The sequence below is a fragment of the Coccinella septempunctata genome, chromosome 1, assembly GCF_907165205.1.
Source record: "Coccinella septempunctata chromosome 1, icCocSept1.1, whole genome shotgun sequence".
NCBI lineage: Eukaryota > Metazoa > Arthropoda > Insecta > Coleoptera > Coccinellidae > Coccinella > Coccinella septempunctata.
This window is the reverse complement of record NC_058189.1, coordinates 51,248,647-51,263,054: the sequence shown is the minus strand read 5'-3', so window position 1 is coordinate 51,263,054 and position 14,408 is coordinate 51,248,647. Positions and strand designations below refer to the sequence as shown.

Here is a 14,408-nt window from a genome sequence, read left to right as displayed (position 1 = left end):
ATGCAAGGACGACAAGAGCGCATACTGACAGGACAATCTGACTGATAAATGGACACTTACGATGTCACTATGACTGGCAAACAACCGCAGCATGAGGACGCGCGTCTGTGATCTTTGACTACATCGACTTGGCCGATATCTCCGTTGAATTGAGTCGTTGAAAGCACCGGATCTATCTCGAAATCGATGGGTTTCGTCGTAAACTTCCATCATCGGCTGATGATTCAATGTATGTGCAATTGGCCTATCCAGAGACCGCCCGTTACAATTTGCAGCTTAGCACGTTGTGGATGGTCAAGTGGCCACACCACAATCATCAACAAGATAGCATATTGGGGTTGATTTTGAGGGTAGTAAATTCATATATTCCTTATGGTAACTAAGCATACGTTTCAGGATTTGACTTTCGGTTTAAACGTTAAAATCCACTGTGCTTTGAATTTTTCATACTCTCAATCGTTTTCGAGCTAGAGGGTGATGAGGACGGAGAGTTTAGCCATATGTGCGAAGGGGCGTGGTCAATATAGAATCCCAGTCTAATGTACAGGGTGGGCAAATCAGGCATAGCAACTCGACACCGCAACCCAGAAGTAATAGAACGAGTTCTACAAGAAACGATTGAAGAAACAAATGACTGGCGCATAAAGTGGAACATCGAGCTCAATGGACAAAAGAGCCAAGCAATATTACTACAGAAGAGAAGACTGCGACCCACAACGAATCTAGAAGTTGACGGCGAAGAAATCGACTGGAAAAATGAAACCAAATATTTAGGAATAACGCTTGACAAAGGACCTACTTGGAAAAGTCATATCAAACAAGCAATCGACAAAACGAAAGCAGCGATAAATAGACTCTAGACTGATAGGAAAAAGAAGCCACATGTCGAAAGAGACAAAATTGAAGATGATCAAAGCCGTTGCTAGGCCTCAACTGACTTATGGATCAGTTGCCTGGGGTTTCGCGGCAAAGAGCCATATCAAAAGAATTCAGGCCACTGAAAACAAGCTGCTACGATGTGCAATAGATGCACCTTGGTTTGTAAGGAATAGACAAAGGAGAATGCTAATTTGCCGAAGGAGACCAAGAGATCAATTAAAAAGAGATTAAAATAAGAACAGAAACTTATTGGAAAATCCAAGTGTCCGGCACCAATATTCAAGAAGCAGTTAAGGGTTTTTAGTGGGTCTCCAGCTCAGGATAGTGAGACTCCCCACACTTGTTCCCCCTCAGGAGAAGGTGGTTCGTCTGCTACACCAAACAAAAAAAAAAAAAAAGAGTGGGCAAAATTCGATGGGATTTAATGACAGCTCTGTAACCGTAAGAGCTAGGGAAAAATGGATGGCATGTTTCCGACCTCTATTTTCAAAAGATGCCCAAAACCGCATCTCTCTATCTTCTTTTGTTTTCAAGTTATAAGTGAAAACTCTTTTTTCGGCTCTTCGTACTGGTGCCTCTATTGCGTAAAGTACTCGGTAAAGTGTCAGTGATATCGAATAACAAATGTTACATTCTTGAGATACTTTTTCATGTAGAATGCAGTGGCGTAGTCAAAGATTTTTTTCAGTCCGCCACTTCAGAGATATAGTGATAACTTATATTTTTTTGAATATGAATCCTGTGTTATTTTTACATATTTCATTCCCAGATTTATTCTGATTCAGAATACATCATATAAGTCGTATCTCTAATTGTTCTTCAAAAAAATAAAACTCAAAAACTAGTTCGGTCAAGTTGGCAGGTGGCAGGTCATTTTCATGGATAATATAATTATGAACTTTATGCTCTTGATGTTGTGTCAGGTAATGAGTGATTTTGGAGATCACTTTCATTCCGGATATTCGAGAAGATGCTCGGGAAATGAGGAAATCATGAGAGTTTTCATGACTACTTCATATTTACCAATTCACCTCTACCAGTAGTGGCACAGCCTTATTTGTGAAAGTGTTTGAAAAGGCTGTGGTACTGTATTTAGTTTATCTACTAATTTAAAAGGTTTCGGAAAATATTCAGTTGAATCCAGATTTATAAAATTTCCTGGAAGTGATTCATACCATATTGGAAAATTTTTCATCCTTTCAAATATCCGGAATGAAAGTGATGTTCAAAGTCTCACATATTAGTAAAAATAATGATGTTTATTCTCTGAAATCTACAAGTTTGTTACAATTTTAATATCTAAATAATAAACCTAATATAAGGAAATTCATTAAAGACAAAGCCTGATTGCGTAAATTTCCCCGAATCACTCTGTATAAATGACGAAAACTAAATATTTATGTAGTCCACCACAGATTACACAAAACCCCTGATTCGAAATTGCTCGAGCAGGAAAATCAAGATCTCACGTTACGCATAACAGCTAACCCTTGCCTCCTCACCTTTCATATCCCACAAATATTAGGTTGTATCCCAGTTGGAATAAACCCAAGATAATTCGAGACCTCAGCAGGAGTCCCGCAGTTGTACGAAAGGCAATCAGAATGTTTGGGAATTCCTTTGTCTTAATCGTTTCCATATCGGACGCAAAGTCATCGTCCTAGGGAGAGGAATTGAAAGAACAGGAAATACACAACCATTCCGAACCCTCGACGAGAAAAATAATAATTGACACAATAAGCGTATTCACGCACTTGTTAACTCAATTTGACAGGGGACGACCTTCCTATACGATAAAGCACTACACAAGGTACTCATTTCGACGATTTCGACTATTGTGCATGAAATAAAGCACCTTTTCGAAGGAGGATAATAGACGGGGGATGAAGTCAATGTTTCAGGTAGAAATAAGCGCAAAAAAAATCGAATGATTGTCGGATTGTTGAACGATAAAAGATTCGGGTTTCTGATGAGCAAATGTATCGATAGGTGTTTTGAAATAGGTTATATTTAATGGGATAATCGTCTTCTCTGTCTGCATAACAAAACTCTTCTTTTTTTTACTAGTGTTAAGTTATTGTAACCTTTTATAAATGTTGTTTCATGATGAAGTCTTCAAATATTTTCTGAAATTTAGTTTCGGCGAACCCAGGTCAATAAATTTCCACTTAACAGAGGCGCCAATAATGACTACTTGACCAGCTGAAGCATAACAGCCATATGGTTTGCGTCATTGTGATGGATTTATACGATTGGTGAACGTTGGTGTATTTTCTGTATCCAACTGTATTTTATCCTCATTCTAAAACTGATTCGAATTTTGACAAGAATGTACAAAGTCTCGAAGTCAATAAATTAATAAAAATAAATTCCTGATGGTAACAGAAAAGGAATTTCAATTAAAATGTCCCTTCATGGAATCATCAATTTCAGTGAGTACCAATCTACTGAATAAGTGAACGTAACCGCTGTAAATATCACTTATTCCGAGTTGTGGTTAACGAATCCTTTTTTTCTGGCATGTACAAGCAACAACGATTTATGGCTGTGGTCACTCTCGTTACTTTAAAGAAACCCGAAACATCAGAACAATAATTTTCCTAGTAGTTTGATTCACCTTCGTTGGGTGAGTATAACGATCACCTAAGAGCTACAAAAAAATACTGACAAATGAGGACGAAAGTGTTCATTGCATGCGTTGATGTACAGGGTGTCTCCCAGTTAATGATTCAAGTTTTAGAAACCTATAGAAGAGGATGAATCTTCGACTCGTACAAATATTTCAACAGTAGATTCTTGAGGTCAAAAGAAACACTTTTCCTATATCATTTTTACGAGATTTTTGCTGATTCGGCTCTGATAAAAAGATATAGTCATTTCAAGTTTTCATAATGAGCTTTACCTTCAGAATAACTAGCTAAATCTGTGATACTACACATCTGCGGATCTTCAAGAGTTGTATTCAGCCAAATTTTCCAATTTTTCAAATTTCATAGATACTTTTTAATTTTTGAACATCAAATTACTCGAGAACGGCGCATTATACGAGAAAATATGAGAAATACTTTCTTCTTACAAAACGTTCAAATATTTATTAGATAGCGTCCAACTTAGTCTCAAGAGTTGGGTTCATTGAATTCTGGTATTTTTATGGTACCTAATGGTCATAATGAGAAAACTCGAAGACGTGTGTGTGATATCTTGTTTTCGAAAAAGATTTATCAAATGAATGAAAAACTATATTCCGAAATTCATTTCATTCGATTTAACCGTTTGTTAGATAAAACCAAAAATAATTTTTTTATGGTTTTTCGACTGCATTATTTCCTGGCATATTTCGATCTTTGTAAAAAAAAAGGTCATATTACCATGATTTAGAATACAAACTTCACCTCCTGATGCGCCTAATCATTTGGATTTCAATATTTTTCTGGATATTTTTTAAATTACCGTCGGAAACCACCGTCGTTAATCGATTTCAACTTCATTCAATTTAGCATGCGGGATATTATTTATGCATTATTTTTCTGAAAACAACATTTTTTTTAAGGTTTTTCAATAGCCAGTATCCGAACGGATTCAGAAAAAATTATAGAGAAAAAAAATTTTTCTTTTGGCCTCTCTACTACTGAATTATTTGTACGAGTCAGACTCGTATATGTATTTCGAAACTCTCAAAACAAAGATTTAACCTCGGATTTAACCTATGATTTACCTACCTTTACTATCTCTACTACTGAATTATTTGTACGAGTCAGACTCGTATATTTATTTCGAAATTATCAAAACAAAGATTTAACCTCGGATATAACCTATGATTTACCTATCTTTTTAAAATATCGAAATATGTACCTTCTTTTTTAAGCCAACGAAAAACTTATTACATAGAACTATTTCCTCGACAGTTTCGACTACATAGAGGAAACAATAAAGAAGCATTCAAGAATCCCAGGTAAGAACTGAGAAGAATGGGATTACCGAAACGAAAATACCTCGAGAGAGTACATTAAGTTTTTTCTCATTGTGCAACGTAATAGAGAGCGTTTAAAAGACACTTAAATGCTGCACTTGAACCATAGATGATGATGTTTGTTTTTACATCTACTTAGAAATCACTCCTTAACGCCAACGAACGTAGAAGTAAGACCCTAAGCCGGAAAATTACTTCGTTTTTCAGCGTTGAGATGAATGCATGAGACGACATAGATCGTAGACAACTTCCTTGACCGAACTATTTCCACACGTTTAATTCAGCCAGCGAAGAACAAAGCGAAGTTGGGTTTTATTGCTGGTTTATTAGTTTTGTAACTCAATTTTGTTTGTTCAGCATGGATAAGTTTTTCTTATATATGTAGGTACAACGTTTATTTTAGGATGGATTCAGATTAACGTGGACTGCAATGTTGAATTATTGTAGAACGACTGTAGCTATTTCGAGAAATTTAATTTTCCGCATATTATTCATCTCCAACAATTTTATGATTGGACTCCTTTAGTGCTTTCCATTCTTTGAATGTGGATTGATATGGATGAATTTGTTGTGTCTATTAAATAAGATCAATTTTATAAATACATTTCTACTTGCCTCGACAACGTATTTATTGGTTTTGAGATTATTTATGGAAATTTCTAGAGAGAAAAACATATTTTTTCATGGTCATCAAAAATATCTTGTTAGATTTAGGTGGTGACATTGTGACATATATTATCCATAACAGATGAAGGAAGTATTTTATTCGAATGATGAAATTAATGACAACGATAATCCTCTGGAAAATTTGTGGTCCCAATCAATTCTTCCGAGACCAGTTTATTTAAGGGACTTCACGCCATGCATTGGAATTGTGGATTTTCTGCTTTTTATCTGTCGAACCGGAGTTTTGTCCGATATTGAAACCGGAACATCAAGAATAACAAACATTTTAACGACATAGTTAAGCCGAACTAAGCCACTCATCATGTTTTCAGATGCCATGTATAGAACCCATAAATACATCCCCTTTTCCGTTCTTGGCACAATAAAATCTTTCTGGTACAGAAACGTCAGCGTGTAGCGGTGACGTATTACCTGAAAATCTTTCGGATTTCAACAAACTCATGATCCTTCTAGGTGAATGCCGCACGGCTTCCCTATTCTCGGAAAGAGATGAATGTCGGGGAGATTTCTAAAATTCCGCAACTTGGATGGGCAATAAAATCGTGGCCCAGTCTTTTTTCGAAGATTGGGGCATTGGGATTATTGTGTTCTGTTGGGGTTTCGGCTTCAGTGGACACGTTCTTTGAGGGGGCAATAGAATGAATGAGTTTTTCGCTTCGGAATCTCAATTTGCGTCACTATTCGCGATATTTGGGTCAGAAGATTTCATCGAAGCTTTGTAAAATTGAGTATTCTTTTTCAGTTATGATTTATTTGCAACACCTTCCCCATCAGTCTTGCAGAACCGCCAGGATGTATTGATCCTAGTAATTAATTATCAAAATTTTTTTTAATGAATATATCCGTGAAATTCTTTCATTTACGTTTTTCATCATTATCATTTTTATTATTGAATATATCGAAATATTTTTTCATTTTTTGCAAGCCTCGTTGCAAGCTGTTTATGCACATTAAATCGAGCATTAAATTTATTATCATCTATTCACGTTTTCCTCGTTTAGGGGGGGAGTTGAACCCCTTTTCACTCTGATGAAGGCTAATTTTTTTGTGTGAATTTATCATATCTACCCAAATAGATAACTATAAATAATAGTTGAGTGATGGTGAGATGAACATTTTGAGTACAGCAATTCTTTTTTCACGAAACGAAAATTGGCTCATGTCTCCCTAACCCAAGGAAGAGTTCAACAGGAGGCGAGAATTAAGTTTGTTTATCAGAAAAAAACAATTTCCAATGACCAACGATTGTCTATGTCAAGGTTTTCGTCGTCAGATGTATCAGCGTATGAAATACATATTTTCTATTTCAGAGTCACTCTCACTTATTTCCGAGATGTTTTTTACTTTTTTGAATTTTTTCATATTTATTTCTATTATTCAATTTTTTTTTTTTAAGTAAACTATTATCTGAGCTAAGTGCGGTAAACTTGGACCACTGATTATGTCTTCCGACCAAAGCATGGGTCAAATCTCCCGCGCACTCTTTTGTGTTTTTAACAGATATTTTCTTGAAACTTTTAAAACTATTATTAAAAAGGCTCATCGTTCGTAAAACTATATCAATGAAAGCAATAAAACTAAATAAAACAACGCACCTATCGAACTTTTCAGACAGTGTAACAAACAAAAATTATTCAATTTCTTACATCCTAACAACAAAATCACGTTCAACCCTTTCTTTCTCGAACTGCTCTGATGGCGGCCAAAATTGACCGCCACTAGGTGTGCCTTGTTACGAGTATGTCGCAAGCTATTTACGATACCGGAAACGCTAAATTTGAATTGAAATATTTGAGGTGGTTCAAGTCTCCTACCTGGGCAAATCTACCGGACTCGCCCTACTTCTTTTTCAATTGAAGTTTCAGTTGATTGAACAATGACATAAAAAGTTGTTTTCGTAACTATAGCGTTAATAAACAGCAGCCAGTATTCATGAAAAAATGTTTTGATATTCAATCATGAAAATGCTTGTAACTGGAAAAAGGGGCATTTTTTATGTTTCGGCCATAGGTATACCTCCCTTGCAGAATTATTGATGAAACACATAAATGAAATAATTTCGCTGATATCTTCAACTAAAAAAAGTTTTTATGCATGACCATTAAGTGTTAGTGTCAATCCGTTCCTAAAGACTCATGGAAAAAGTGCTGGAAACTGATATTTGTATAGACTCAAATTCAAAAATTACCAAAATCGGTTGAGTCGTTCGGAAGTTATCACAAAAAAACTGAATTATTGGAGTACCCTCTGGAGACATATCTTCGCAGATAGACATCGTAAAAAAATTAAAGCATCCAATTCGTCTGCATATACTTTATTCGCACTTAAAAAAGAGTTACGTGGTGCCGGGACACACAGTATAGTTTAATCAGAATTCGCGTACTGATGGGCTCTTTGTTATATTAAGTTTTTATGACTGTCACGAACGTGAAATGAAACTCTTATTATCGTAGCCATTATTTATGGAGAACAGAGCAGATAATCATGCAGTTTATTTCTCACATCGCAAACGTTTATCTCATCTGAGCAAGATATTGAGTTTCCACTCGATGAGCATATCCATGGTTATGCAATTTTTCGAGTTGACTCATTGTTAGGATATTTTTCAACTATTCAGTACCTGCTCTCAAGCATGAGTTGTTGGTAAAGGTTTGGTATATTCTTTTGCGATTCTTTAATCTCTCGTTCCTTTTGAAAGCTTTGTTCGATTTCTTAAAATTCATGAAATTTGTATATTTTCCTAAAAAAATTAGTGAAACGAAATGAATATTGTAATGAAACTTTTTCATTTATTTGACTAGGATAGGCAGGTACATTCGTGGGGTCATTATATGTATTTAGGTACCCATATCCATAAGAAATGATTTTTCTATTCAACCGTTTACGCAAGATGTTCTCATAAAATCGAAAGAGATCCTTTTTCCTTGCATATAAGATTCTCTTTGTTTCGCATTCTGTCATGTATCTGCAATCAATCTTTTACTCATAACGTTGCTAATTACTCGCATTGCTCGAGTAAAAACTTGGAGAATCTACCTAAGTATAAAGACATGTGTTGCTTCCAAGAATAAAGCCAGAAGATACAAAGCGAATTGATCTTTCCTTATTTGTAAATGCGAGTATCAGTTGGATTAATTTTCAACCAGAATGCGACAAGGGACTGTTCGGGTTATTCTATCACAATTTTTGCCGAAACTTTCTGTCGATGCTTAATTCGATGATCTTACCCTGGTGGCGGTGCAGGAGGGTGGAAACTTGGAGCGCTTGGAGGCTGCATCCTGGGATCCCATATGTACCTCCCTTCGTGAGTCCTTTGGTCGACAGGCAGAGGCGCATGAAAAGCCGCGAAAGCGGAAGGAAATTGGAGCGGTAAACCGGCAGACATTGCAGTCTGAAAATCCGTCTCCTTTTCGGGCATCGCACTGAAAATTCACATCACTTATTGCACCAAGACGCCAACGATAAGCTCGGTGTATCCTCTTCAAAATATAATCCTTTATTTGTAGTAACAACAGTCCAGCGGAATGAACTCGATAAACGTGTCGCACTTTAGCACTCCTGCATTGTCACGAGAGTCAAAACAATACATTATGATCGTTCTTAGAAAAAATTGTTAATTAGAACCCCACGTGTTGGTCCGACGGCAAGGAGATATTTTGCTGGCGGTTTCCAAAGCGCATTGACTCGTGATATTTTTATCCCAGCATTCCGGCACTAACTGATAAATATAAGCTGGTCATAACACTGAACGTTCAAAACAATGAACTGCGAAGCACCAAAACAACATCTACTCGTGGGTATCGTCGCTGACTGGCGGCATCTCATTGGTTCAAAGGTGCGAATAGCGTCAGGTTATCCGTTTGGTCCTGATTGAGTGATACGTCATGGTTTGGTTACGGTTGTCACTTGCTACTACCGCGTATGAGCTCATTGCAGCAGCACATGGTATGTGGTGAACGCACAGCACAGACTTGGTACGACCGGCCACGAAATGCTTATACAGGGACTACAGGCAACTAAACTACAGAGTAGAGGCAGGGAAGCAGTTGACAGGCCGTTCTTACAACTCAACTAACGAGTGAAGAAGAAGGGGACAGGCGGGGAGGGGCTTAAGCGAGCAGACTGCCAGGGAATGGACTCGCATTCTATCCGTTCTCTTATTACACAGTGGCGGAGGCCAACCTTCTTGTAACTCGAAAATTGTGCTGTTTAGCAGAAGTCAAGTAGGGAGCAGCAATGACAACAAATAAATCTGCTCTTATTATATGCGTTCGGGTGCTAGGTGATTATAGAAGGCAAATTGAGAAAATAAATATTAACTTATCGTTATCAAGAGCATTTATATCAAAAGGCTTGATGAATCGTTTTGTATGGGTGGTACAAGATTCCTCAAACAAAAATCTTTTCTTCCTCACCTATAACAATGATAAGTTTTCCAAAAATCTTCTGACTCTTTTGTGCAATTATCTTCTTCTTCTTCTTCTCTATTTCAGGTATCTCTTTAACAGAGTGTTGTGACAAATCATTTCGATGCCTTTTTGAATCGGTTCATGGTCTTACATGTGTTTAGTACGTTTCGATTGAACACAATAATATTATTCATGAATTAGGAGCGAAATTTTCCTGAATTAAGTCATCGGCTTCTTGTGTTTTTTAATATTTCATGATATTCAGATAGAACAAGATTTATTCACATATTTCAACAGATATCACATCATGCCTATTTCTCAGGGTGATTTCAAAGGTGAGTTTGTTTTGGCAGAAGGTAGAACTCATCAAAATCAGTCGTTCGACCAAAAATTGTCTATATAAAATATTCAAGATGGCTGAGATACAACCCCTAGAAGTTCGACAAAATTTCATTGAATTTCAAGTACGGGACTGTGGAAGCTGACTCCGGCATCGCAAAAACGAAACAAAACATAAACATACGGCTGGACAATGAAAGGTTCAGAACCAAGTTCATCGGATTAGATGTATCGGGTCACTTTTGGGAAAATCTTAATTGTTGTATCGTGCAATTTTGGGCAAAAAAAATGTAGAAAATCGAGGCAGTTTCTTGAAAGTGTCTATGTTAGTTATGTTTAAAAAGTGCTATGATGTTTCCCCATTTCATTCCATTTTTACGACGATTGTTGGAATGTTCGAACAAGAAGATTAAGGTGCCCATTGTGGAAAAATTCGTGAATAATTCAGATGAATTTTATTGGTGAGATTTTGAAGTATTATTGTTTACACTTGTATCCTGAGTCTCTTCTGTCAGTTGGTATCGAAATGAGACATTTCATAAAATAGTGTAAGTTACTAAAAAATAATGAGAACAATTCGGCAATCCTAAGTTTCCATTTTCATTACCATGTTAATATCGAACGAGCCAATATCCTAAACAAAACCACATGGTCGAATCAGGAGATAAGTATTTTCCCACTGCTTTGCGATAACTCAACCAACAAACGGTCTAGGGTCGTATAAGGATCTATTCCGTAATCATTTTCAATTTTTTTTTTCAACTTTGTCATTTTGAAAGTTTTGTATAGGTGATGTTTTGTGAAACGCTTCATTTTGACCAGTTCTACCTTTTGTTCAAATACACCCTGTATTCATTTTTCACACATACTTTTCTCCATTCATACAGTATTTGCCATACTTTTAAAAATAAAAAAAGGAAAAAAGGATATTTCGGAAGGAATTTCTCATAATTTTTTATGAGTTTTCTTATTCAATGGCCTCAATATCTGAAACGCAAGCTATAAAATGAAATGAAATGAAAAGTTTGCAGTCATTCTTGAGGAATCCACAATTAATCTTGCATCCACTTCTGAAAAACACCCTCACTCACTTATTTTCCATTTATGCGAGATAATTAAGACGCCTACTTAATCTCACTACAAACAAAGATATTTCGTTATTGAATGTTAATTAATGATGATATTGAAATGAAATGTGTATGTATTATATGATTGTTTTAGATAATTATTGTTTTCACCTTGTTCTTTCCACAGTTTGAAAACATAAGCAAATGGTGTGTTTCTGGAACAATTTATACTCTTTTAAAATATTTAAGGAAATTAAATCCATAGAATAGTGCTCTAAGGTGAAAGATTTCTTAAAAAACTCATTATGTTACTAGCATAGTGTAGTTAAATAATGATATCATTATAATTTCATCTAAAGCTCCCAAGAGCTGATCTGAGAAACGTTAAAATGACAATATTTTTAGTTGTATTATGAGAAATAATTTGAAGATACGGTAAATGAATGAAAAATAATATATCATTTATTATATTATGTATCGTATTTATTCAGTTCCCAACGTTTATACCTAGAGACGCCAATGGTTTCGCGCTGCAACTACTAAATTCATTAATACGATGGTCTTCAGAAGATATAAGAATCTGAAGAAAGAGGAAGAGGATATAGAAATGAGAAGCTCTAGCGGCTACCATCTTCAAAGACCGCATGTAATTTTGGTAAATTAATGTTTTTCGAAGAAGAATAAGCTTAATAACGACAAATCCTCACAAACATCTGGTCTGAGATATATAAAATAACAATCATGACAGAATACCTCCGACCAACTCCGACCTAACAGTTTAATGTGTTAATTTGGACAGGAATTTATGTTACCTCGAAAATTGGACAGGCCAATAACAATTATGTAATATAATATCAGTTTCTTTAATAAAGGTTTCGGTCGATATGGATTCATTTTATTTTTTATTTTTTCAATAAAATTTCACCCAAGATTTCTCAAATAATTCGAATATTTGTTTTTTGTGAGTGTTTTATCTCATACTTTGAGAAACTTGGTAAATGGTGAAATATTTGATGGTGCTCTCAATTTCCCTTTTTCATACACATAATACTTTTCAGAAACGAATTTATTTCCAGTATAAAAGTGTTTATTATGTAGTTCATTTTGTTATTTTGTTGCTTTTACGATTTCAATTTCTTCTTGCTGCCGCAAATATTATTATGTACTTTGAATTTATTCAGATGTAATTATAACAATTATTGATATAAAAATCAACAAATGTTACGAAAGTTACGATCTAAATCGGACTAGACCATATCAATATTCTGCTCTCTTATCTAATTCTCAACGTCAGATTTGATTCTGCTGGACTTGGATTTGGACTTGAATACACGTTTAACAAAAATTTCTATTCATTGACTGCATACATAACCTAGTATCTTCTTCAGATTATAATCTGGCACATTCTGTATTGTCACAGGCTAACATAACACATAGAGCGTATGAAAAAAAAAAATGCAAATACTTACTTTACCTCAAGAACAACCAAAAAAAAATAATACTGTTCATATTCTATTTTGCCTAAATACTTTAATATACTTCTCTAGCAAATTAAGGTATTTCAGTTTATAACTTCCTTATAGATTAAGATCTAGCTCATTTTTATTGTTGTGCTTTGCCCTACTATAGTAGTGTCAGATGTAAAAAGCCAGCACGATATTCTACATTTGTTCATAAAACAATTTGAGCAGTTAAAAAATTATTGAATATAACGTTGATTTAAAAATAAATTGTGCTGTTTTCTGAAAAAAACCTAATACCTATTTTATTTTTCCTGATATATAGGGTGAATCTTTGACTCGTAAAAATATTTTAACAGTAGATTTTTGAGGCCAAAAAAAAACACTTTTTTCTATACCATTTTTTCCAATACCATTTTAAGTTTTCCTAATAAGCTGTGCCACCCTTGAAAAAACGAAATTACTTTCATAATAACTAGCTAAATCTGTGACTCTACACATCTGCGGATCTTTTATACAGAGTTGTACTCAACCAAAGTATCCAATTTTTCAATTTTCACAAATACTTTTTAATTATTGAACACCAAATTACACAAAAACGGCACATTATACGAGAAAATATGAAGAATAGTTTTATTTTATAAAACGTTCAAATATATTCATTAGATACCGTCCAACTTAGTTTCAAGAGTTGAGCGGAACTATATTCCGAAATTCATTTCATTCGAATGAACCGTTTGTGAGATAGAACTAAAAATAACATCTATTAATGGTTTTTCAACAGTATTATTTAAACCGAGCCAATTCGGAAAAAAGTGTTTCATTAGACCTTAAGAATTTACTGTTAATTTTAACAGTAGTGCGAGTCAAAGACTTACCCTGTATACCTTACTATTTGAAGAAGTACAAATATTCTTTTATGGATTACACTTACACTTACCCCATTTGACTATATCTATAGTATACTTTAACCATCATGCAAATATTATAATATTCTAAATTAAACAACAAGAACCATCTTCCACTACATGCAAGGATCAAACACAGAAGCAGGAAAATAAATGACATTTTAATAGCGAGATCGAAAATGGTCTTGTCTACAAGAGAAATGTAATATACTTGTTTTTCGGACAGATCATCATCGACGGTATATACCCTCTATACGCCACTTTTACTGCCAAATAACAATAATCTTATTGGTAATGATTTTATAATTGGGAACAAATCACAGGGGAAAAATTTGGGCTTTACGAAATGCCGCCAAATAAATGTTCCGCAAAATATCAGCAGTAGGTAGAAAACGACTTTCGGGTCATATGTGCCATGTTATTTTGTTTCCCTCTGAAAATTCGATGTTTTGTGAACATTCCAATATACAGGGTGATACATGAATCGTTGGCCATAACTTAATGGTAAATGCAGGTCACAGGCCTTCCAGAAAATATGCTTGTTTTGTATCCTAAGGCTATTTGTTTTGGATGTACAGGGTGATTAATGAACTTGGCCTAAATTTTCGATAGCAATAACTCTGCAATGCAAGGTCCGATTTCGATCAAATTTTATGGGTTTGTTCATTTCAGAATGCTCTTTCAGACGG

At 35.0% G+C, this 14,408-nt stretch overlaps 1 protein-coding gene across 1 annotated transcript in view; it reads right to left on the bottom strand.

The window, feature by feature from the left end:
* LOC123312446 (transcriptional activator cubitus interruptus) overlaps positions 1-9,595 on the bottom strand; it is a 130,451-nt gene extending 120,856 nt beyond the window's left edge. Inside the window, exon 1 of the mRNA XM_044896889.1 lies at positions 8,764-9,595. Within this exon, the coding sequence (XP_044752824.1) occupies positions 8,764-8,954 (191 nt within the window). The 5' untranslated portion in view covers positions 8,955-9,595. The remainder of the gene's footprint in view (positions 1-8,763) is intronic.
* Between the last annotated feature and the right edge of the window lie 4,813 nt (positions 9,596-14,408).